Here is a 9381-nt window from a genome sequence, read left to right as displayed (position 1 = left end):
TGAAGTTTTGTTACTTTGGAAACTTGGCTACTAGCAAGACACCTCCTTTGTCAACTCCCTCGACCGGAGACTTGGGGGACTCCTACCATATGCTACTGCACCTTGATACTCGGAAGTCTCACGACCACTCAGTGACTTGGATTTTTTCAAGTCTCCAATCGAGAAGTTTTCCTCACTCGATAAATTAAGGGAGCACTACCTCAACATATATGCTTCACTCTCAAAGCTTCAACAAAAGAAAAAATTCAAAGAACTTAGTGAAGAAGGCCTTGGTTTATTTAACACAATACGTTGAAATGAAGCAAAGCTTGTTTATTGATATCTCCGATAAGTTACAAATATGTATATATACATGAATCAAAATAAACAAACAAGAAGGAGCCTTCACAGAGGTTGCTCAGGAGAAGTCTCAACAGTCGGCAGAGCCCCAGAAAAAAAAGGCACCGGAGGATGATTATTCGGAGCCTCAATACTAGGCAGAACCCCAGAAAGAGGAGGCACCGAAGGTTGATCATGTGGAACTTCATTACGCGGTACAGCCCCAGAAGACGAAGGCAATAAATGCCTTTGGAACAAACCCACAAACCTCTGATGATCAAGTAAAATCTGACCATCAGATTATTGCAGCCGGTCGAGCTTCCTCTTCATGTTTGTAGCATAGTCATGTGCAAGCATGTGCAACTATTTATTCTCATGCTTGAGCCCTCTGGTCTCCTGTTTGAGATTTATCACTTCAGCCGCCAATGATTCAACTTGGCAGGTTCGAGCAAATAGGCATTGGGCCATATTAGACACAGAACCTGCACACTGAACACTGAGAGCCAGAGAATCCTTAACAGCCAACTCATCAGACTGTTTGGAAAGTAGTCTGTTATCTTTGGGAGTGAGAAGGTTCCTGGCCACCACACAGCGGTCATATCATTCTTCATCACAGAGTCCCCAACGGTAAGATGACCAGTAGGGGATAAGAAGGATGGGCGCCATATGTTGTCTTGAGAAGGCATGGCTGCCTCTTCACCAAAGTTCAAGTCAAAACAACGGTCGGATGGGCCAGACATTCTCATAAATGATGAAGGAGAAGTGAGGTGCAATAAATCTATGAAGTAAGGAGAAAATCCCTACAAGCAATAACTCTCTAAATGTAATTATTGCACACAATTGGTGCCCTTATAAAAGAAAGGGCAGCAGGGCTGTTGGTTCAAAAATCGAAGAGGCACCACTCTCCGGATTTCGAATAGGCACCATTTTCCACATGCAACATGAGCTCCTCGGGTACCACAGATAACTTTGCCAAAGATCTCTGACAAAGTTTAGACACATAAATTTTGAAGGTCCAGCTACCCTATTATTACCCACAAGGGTAAAGGAACAACACCACTGCTTGATAACTAGAAAGTCCCTATGTGTGTCAACCTCCGTGCTCCGTGGCAAGGTAGACTGGCAAAAATGCCCAATCTTTACTCACATTCGAGAAAACACTCTCAACAAGATTGCTTGCTCAAAAATTGAAGAGGCACCGCCCCCCCCCCGAATCTCGAGAGCCAAACTCCTAACAGGATTACGTGCTCAAAAATCGAAGAGGCACCACCCTCCGAATCTCGATAGCCAAACTCTCAACAGGATTACTTTCTCAAAAATCGAAGAGACACTGCTCTTCGAATCTTAAGAGTCAGACTCCCAACAAGATTATTTTCTCAAAAATCGAAGAAACACCGTTCTCTGAATCTCGAGAGCCAGATCCCCGACAGGATTACTTGTTCGAAAACTGAAGAGGCACCACTCTCCGAACTTCGAGAGCTAGATTTCCTTGGATAAAGCTTGTCTGCAATCTTCACATGCAACATCAACTTTCCAAATACCACAGACCATTTTTTCAAAGTACTCTGACAAAGTTAAAACACGTGAAGCTTGCAGCTCCCACTATATTGCTATGACCAAGAAAGGTAAAGGAATAGCACTACTACTTGTTGTTAGGGAAACTCCTATATATGTCGACCTCCATCCTCCACAGTCAGGCAGACCTGCAACTTTTCTTCACATCCAAGAGGGCACTCTCAGCAGAGTCTCTTGAAATACTCAGCTTCTTCCCCCCCCCCCCCGATAATACCTCTGCAAACAAGTCACACCAGAGCAAGAGTATCTCATATCATCAGGGTTAAAAGCAAGAGTATCCCATATCATGCTTTTTCCCTGTCTTTTCCTTTAGCTTTGTTCTTACCTGCAAGACAAGGAAAAAGAAAGCAATCAGTCAGCACTTGGAATCAAGCTTCCAGTCAGGAACTAACTGCCTAGAACCCCTTGCCTGATTACTTACCTGACATTGCTCTTGAGTACTTATCTTCAACATCTTATGCTTCCAGAGAAGATACCACATCTGCCTGAGGAACAGATATGGCAAGTGAGAATGATACAAGGAAACATGTGGAGACAAGCGTAATAGAACACGTGCCGATACATCCACTACTTTGTCAACAGCAAAAGTATCCCATATCATCAGGGTCGAACGTACTCTAGATTTGATGGACTTGTTTTGACCCTTAAGTTCTTGAGTCGGCCTTATACTCTGAAGGAAACCAGAAAACCCTTCAGCCCAGTTCAAGAATAAGCATGTGGAAAGTTACTTCTTCAAAAGCAAAAGTATCTCATATCATCTCTTCTCCATTTGCTTCTCCTTATCCTTGTTACTGTTTACGACACAAGGAGAAGGTGAACAATCAACCGAAAGTCAAAGTCAAACCTCTAATCCAGGTTGCTTGCTTGGAAGTCTGATTGCTTACCTTATCTGTTACCTCATTCGGCAAATCTCCTAGCTCGGCGACTTGGGGGACTCCTACTACATGGGTTGTATCGCGCTTAACCAAGGCTGAAACTACAAATAAGCTTTAAGTCAAATTGATACATTACCTTGTGCGTCTCAACCGGTTAAAGATACCACCCCTGGATGGAGGAAAAGTACTTTCAGAGAAGATGCCACATCTATTTATGAGTCAGATAAGGCAAGTGAAGACGATACCACACTTCAGTACTTAGAAGTTTCGTGATTACTCAGCAGCTTGTATCTTGCAAGTCCCCAACCGAGGAGCTTCCCTCACTCAAGAACTTAGGGGAGCACTGTTTGTACCATACTTGACTAATCCCGAAACTACTGAGCACTGGTCAACGTTATACCGTCAAGGACCCAGAAGAGCTTCCCTCCAACCAGGAAGCCAATCACAGCGCGACACGTGTCGACATCAGAAGCCAATCATAACGCGACATGTGTCAACATCAGAAGCCAATCACAACATGACATGTGTCAATGTCAGAATGAAACTAGAAACTCTCTTCTATAAATAGATATCATTCTCTCACAATATTTCCTAATGTCATTTGTACTAAATCATTCACTAGTACTCACTAAATAAGAGCTTGAACCTATGTACTTATGTAAACCCTTCACAATTAATGAGAACTCCTCTACTCCGTGGACGTAGGCAATCTGGGTGAACCACGTACATCTTGTGTTTGCTTCCCTGTCCCTATCCATTTACATACTTATCCACACTAGTGACCGCAGCAATCTAGCGAAGGTCACAAACTTAACACTTTTTGTTGTACCAAAGTCCTCACTGATTTTGTGCATCAACAGATGTAACAATGACGGCGGTCTAGTCTGGTTTATGCTGCTTGAGATTAGGTTTTTTGTTGTTTGTTTTTGCAACCTTCGGACCTAAGCTTATGTGGATCTCATGTTGTATCTTGGGTTGCAACTCTTATTTTGCTTGGGCATTTTGAAGGAAAACTAACGAAAAATCCAAAAAAAAACTTTAGTTTTAATGAAAAATGACAAATAAAGGTGTAATGAATAGTACTCAAAAAAAGTAAAACTATGATTTTTCGTTACAAGTGAACAGTACTGAAAGTGTTTCGTCAAAACTCCCTTAATTTTACCTGTTGTTTACCTACCTCTTTTTGAACCTTGTACTAGTTTTTAATGTAATGGAAGTTCTCTTTCTGACGAAAAAAAGCAAGGAGTGTTGGATGAACATTTACTGACACAAGTCTTGCACAAATTTCTTGACCAAAAAAAATCAGGGAGCGTTGTGAAGCTAAAGCATTGACGATTAATCTTTAGCTAAATGTGTGATCCAAAATCCCAATCCAACAACATAAGCATCTATCCGGCAACATTTCTTATCTAAATGCATAATTTTTCACTTATTCCACTCTAAAAATATAACCAGCAAGCCAATAGAGAGGGAGTTGCTGAGTCACTAACAGTAAATTCCAAAGAATAACACGTAAGGATTAGTAAGAAAAACCGGGAAACCGATCGAAGGTGGAAAAAAATTGAGAACGACGGGTAAGTTCGAGGATATATATATCTATATATATTAATACAAGAAAAGCTACAAACAATGCATGTCCCTAGAAGCCCCATTTAAATCCAATGACGCATGAACACTGAAAAAAAATGATGCCAATGGATATCAGACCTGCTCTATATTTTTATGTATTCCGGGGCAGGAAAAGAAAGAGAAAATCCCCGATTTACATGTTAAAGACTACGTAGATGTCAACTCGATGCAGAGGTACACATGGTGGCAGTGGCATCCTTCTAGAATACGAAGATGATAAGAAATAATCTAAGCAGTAGAGACAATAATCTCAACGAAGGAATCTGGGATGAGATGAGCTGACTCGATGCAGCTGATGGTTTTGAGGGAGCTCTTCCAGCAACAGCAGGAGCAAACCCACCGGGGGTGCTCTGCTGCTCATTTGTTGGCAAGGGATTTGGTGGTGCGCCTTTTGGAGGTGCTAGGGGCATACTTTTAACATCATTTAGATCTCGGCCTGCAATGCGTGAATTTGTAAGCAACCGTAGAGTTACACTTTTCACTTTTCAATTTTATCCTAATACAGTGGATTGAACTAAGTATACAGCCGTCACAAAATTTTAAAGTTAGCAAAAATAAAAGGATATCAGCCAGTGGCCTATAAGTTTCACGCCAGACTGATGACTTCCAGCATCACTTTCGGCTAAATAGATGACATTTCCCCCATCACATGAGACAAGGACAACCAATTGTAGGCAGTACTATATCAAGAAATTCAGAGAACTCACAATTTGAAAGCGACCAACCTAGCTTCAAGTTCTCCCTATCGAATACTGTCCGGTAACCCGTCATGAAGTTCTCTGCACAAGGAAAGTCTCAGATAACAAGATGTTTGACAGGGATAAGGGAAAGTATGAAAAATCAAAGAACTAAGCTGCAATTTTGCTAGAGAAATTATTCATGCTTACGTCCAACCGTTCCAGTATCTCCCTCTGCTGGCTGTATGGCTAAACAGAATCCATTAACTCCCTGCACCAGGAAGGCCTAATTTGTAAGATTCTAATTCAATTGGTTCCATCTTGCTTCAAAACTGAGATAAGAACTGGTTTACCCAAGCTAGTTCACATATTGACAGATACAGACATAATGAAACTTAATTTAATACACATCTATATGAAAAATCTCAAAAGCTGGTTTACCTACCTGATCACCGTGTATCAGAAAAACAGGATCATGGACCACAAAACTGTTGTTAGCAAGGAACATAAGCGTCACAGAAGGCACTTTGGGCAGATCTTGATAACTGTTCTAGGAAAAAAATACCCCAATAATGGCATAAGATTGTGCCCACAACTTTCGGAAGAGGGCATGGAGTTTCTGAAACCATTTAACTTCATGAAAACTCACCTCGTATTATAGCAGTACTTCCAAGGAGATCCTGCATAGTTAGCAATTGTTGCATTTACTCGTCTGTCAAACTATCAAAAAATGGAAGAGGTATATCAGCGATGCAGATAATAAATATAGATATTGGAACCTTACTAAAAAATGTACCTCCAATGCAATTTTATTGTACACTGACTCTGGAAGAAATGTAAATGATGTCCCACTGTCAACCAGTGCTTTGAAGCTTGTCTCCTTAAGGCAAGAATTTCCAATACAGCATGCTTCCACACCAACGATATACATTTCACTGAAATAAACAACAATGGAGGCTTCAGCATATTCAAAAAAAATTAGCTTAGCAATTATACAGAATTGTCACTTAAAGTTGCAATTCAAAAAGAACTGTATGGATAGTTCATACTAATTTCCATTAGAAGGCAGGAAGGATGTAGATTGTTGTGTAGCTGGCCCCTGGTCCCCAAATAGTAGTCTCCCAGAACTGTCCTCGTCAAAGCACATCGAGAAAGAGTTCTTGGTCAATCCCGCTTTAGCAAGTAAAGTAGGAACTGAAGTCTGTCCAAGTCCTAAACCCATAAGACCATCAGGAGCAATTCCATCCAGGTAACCACCACTTTGCTTCATACCACATCTGTATACAAGAAAAGTTAAAATCAGACACAGAATTCCATATTACTAATGGAACTATTTTATACATTTAGTTTAACAAATTAATGAGGAAATGTCAACAAAAACATATCGCACCCTATGATAACAGGGGCTCGAATGGAAGCTGTTGATGCATCATCACCACCAGCTGCTAAGTGTAATATGTCCTCCACAAGCAATCCAGAACTTGATGTATTTTCTGTGTAGTACTCAATAGTGTAAGGGCATGTCTGCTTCGAATTCTTGCACTTTGGACCAGATTCACATAACTCATGGCTGCAAGATACATGCTTGCTGGTGTTTGAACCAGATGGGCTGTACTCGTGTAAATCCCTATCCTGCATAATAGATGCCCCAAATATGAGGGAGCACCTGCCAATCAATTATTGGAAATAAGTGCTAAACCTGTTGACGAGTCTTAGAAGAGACTTACTGACTCCACTACAACAGTGAAGGTATGCTGGAACGAAGAAATGAAGAAATTTTGTCCAAGTTGAAGGTATAGATTAGTCTTTAAGTAAACTTATCCCTTTCTATCCAAACAATAATGCAGGACTATAAGGGTTAAGCGATACGTTTTGAGGAAACCATTCACTTCCACCTTCACACATACCTTGAAATACATGAATTATCCAATCGAACCTAATTCTAGGCACCTCACGAGCCCCCAGATTCTCCTTATCGAAACGATGACCATTAAACAATGTTTCATGGGTCTGGACCTTCTATAGGATTGTGGGTTGGGAGAAGGGGGCCTTAACTTTTTCTAACAATTTTCTTGCATACACATTTAGATGCAAGTAGTTCATGGCATAATTGAAGAAAGTTGAGGTTCCACTATAAAACAAATTTGCAATATGAAAAGCGGCACAATTACTTATAAGCACATGCAAGGTCCCTTTTTTTCCCGATGTAGGATTGATACTCTTAACACAATCCCCCACATGTGGCAAATTTTCAAGTCCAGCACATGGACAACCAAATAATATTAAATAGAGCGAGTAGCCCAATTACTTATAAACACATGCAAATCCGTTCTTATAATATGAAATACAAAAACTATGCTGCAAAACATAAAATCATGCAACGGCCAACAGAAATCTGAAAAGGCAATGGAATCATAATTAGAGGTAAAGGGTAGCCTACCAGAGTAGTATAGTAAGTCGCGGACAGAGGAGCGCATTGTGTGCAATCACATGGAACCCAAAGCAGATCACTCCCAGTATCCAATGCAACCAGAAACGAAACATTGGGCGTCCCTATATCAATCCACGTATAATGTAACCTAATACGCACATCGACATTCCGAAAACTTCATTTTCCATTCTATATGCTTGAAAACTTTCAAGTTAGAAAACCAACTGAAATGAAATGAGAGTAGGAGAAAATAAGACAAACCAGCCCAAGTCGTTGCCAAACGACACCGTATTGCCACCTTCAGACGGGAAGAGGAACTGGAAGTGCCGGCGAGAGCCGAGCTTCATATTCTGTTTCTGGAAGTCGATGGTTGCGAGCAGGTGGTAGTAGTCCATGGTGCTCCTCTGCGGCCACCGACCTAAGGCCTTGGGGTCTCCATTCCTCGAAATCCGAAGCGTCTTCGCTTCGTCGGAGAAGCGGTGTATCAGCCTCGACGACAGCGTAAGCGCGCGAGCACTATGAAGCTGTGTAAGCACGAACGCCACTAGCAGAGCAGAGAGCAGAGATCGAGCCGCCATGGCGACTCCAAGAGAGAAACCAACTCAGCTTAGCTTGAGATCTGAGAGAGAGAGAGAGAGAGAGAGAGAGGGGTAAAGTGGAGGACGAGGGAGGAGAGTAGTGACAGAGCTATGGCCTCCCCTATTGCCTATTGGGGAATGTCTAATTAAGCGAATGGGATGATGATGGTTAATTGGTTAATTAATTTAATTAATTAATTTAAGTGAGCGAGCGAGGGGGTCTTTACTTGTCCACTGTGTCAGGGAGGTGACGACGATGCATCTTACACCTGGGCGGGGACCGCTTGGCTACACCTTTTTATGCGCTTTTCGTCTCCTTCTTTTCATTTTAAATTGCTTACATTTTTTCCCACCATCAGTGCATGATTATCATACACCTAATTATTTATCATATATCATTTCATTTAATTTTAGTTAATTTTTACGGTAAATGTTACATTTTAAATTTTTTTTTTTAAATTAATCAAGTTTAAATAAAATGACACGTGTCAATAAATTAAGAGTATGATAAACATACACCAAAACTTAAGATGGTGAGCAATACTGCTCCATTTACAATTTACAATAACAACAACAACAACAATAAAGCCTTTTCCCACTAAGTGGGGTTGGCTATATGAATCCTAGAACGCCATTGCGCCCATTTGTGTCATGTCCTCCGTTAGATTCAAGTACTCAAGTCTTTTCTTAGGGTCTCTTCCAAAGTTTTCCTAGGTCTTCCTCTACTCCTTCGGCCCCGAACCTCTGTCCCGTAGTCACATTTTCGAACCGGAGCGTCAGTAGGCCTTCTTTGCACATGTCCAAACCACCGGGACCGATTTTCTCTCATATTTTCTTCAATTTTGGCTACTCCTACTTTACCTCGGATATCCTAATTCCCAATCTTATCCTTTCTCGTGTGCCCATACATCCCACGAAGCATCCTCATCTCCGCTACACCCATTTTGTGTACGTTGATGCTTCACCGCCCAACATTATGTGTCATACAACATCGCTGGCCTTATTGCCGTCCTATAAAATTTTCCCTTGAGCTTCAGTGGCCTACAACGGTCACACAACACGCCGGATGCACTCTTACACTTTATCCATCCAGCTTGTATTCTATGGTTGAGATCTCCATCTAATTCTCCGTTCTCTTGCAAGATAGATCCTAGGTAGCGAAAACGGTCACTTTTTGTGATCTTCGCTAGATTGCTCCGGTCATTAGTGTGGATAAGTATATAAATTGATAGAGATAGGAAAGCAAACACAAGATGTACGTGGTTCACCCAGATTGGCTACGTCCACGGAATAGAGGA

At 41.3% G+C, this 9381-nt stretch overlaps 1 protein-coding gene across 2 annotated transcripts; it reads right to left on the bottom strand.

Moving 5' to 3' along the window:
• Positions 1 to 4343: 4343 nt before the first annotated feature.
• On the bottom strand, positions 4344 to 8227 carry LOC103437619 (aspartic proteinase-like protein 1). 2 transcript variants are annotated; one of them, XM_008376104.4, is made up of 10 exons: positions 7767 to 8227; positions 7515 to 7653; positions 6465 to 6706; positions 6124 to 6351; positions 5871 to 6009; positions 5724 to 5794; positions 5520 to 5619; positions 5285 to 5345; positions 5105 to 5176; positions 4344 to 4833 (listed from the first exon to the last, which is right to left on the bottom strand). In XM_008376104.4, the coding sequence occupies exons 1-10, from the start codon at positions 8081 to 8083 to the stop codon at positions 4598 to 4600; spliced, it is 1605 nt and encodes a 534-aa protein (XP_008374326.2). In that variant the 5' UTR covers positions 8084 to 8227; the 3' UTR covers positions 4344 to 4597. The 2 variants fall into 2 exon arrangements, with proteins under 2 accessions (XP_008374326.2, XP_008374327.2); XM_008376105.4 differs by having other exon boundaries at positions 6465 to 6740; positions 7767 to 8205.
• Positions 8228 to 9381: the final 1154 nt, after the last annotated feature.

Source organism: Malus domestica, chromosome 01 (genome assembly GCF_042453785.1).
Source record: "Malus domestica chromosome 01, GDT2T_hap1".
In the NCBI taxonomy this organism is placed as follows: domain Eukaryota; kingdom Viridiplantae; phylum Streptophyta; class Magnoliopsida; order Rosales; family Rosaceae; genus Malus; species Malus domestica.
This window is presented reverse-complemented; position numbering and strand designations above follow the sequence as displayed.

Excerpts from the sequence above, each read along its gene's own strand:
- LOC103437619 (XM_008376104.4), bottom strand. The coding sequence starts at position 8,083 with ATGGCGGCTCGATCTCTGCTCTCTGCTCTGCTAGTGGCGTTCGTGCTT. Across the intron at positions 5,620-5,723 it reads AAGTACTGCTATAATACGAG|TTATCAAGATCTGCCCAAAG; the intron begins GTGAGTTTTCAT and ends TTCCTAGAACAG. Across the intron at positions 4,834-5,104 it reads AGGTTGGTCGCTTTCAAATT|GCCGAGATCTAAATGATGTT; the intron begins GTGAGTTCTCTG and ends CACGCATTGCAG.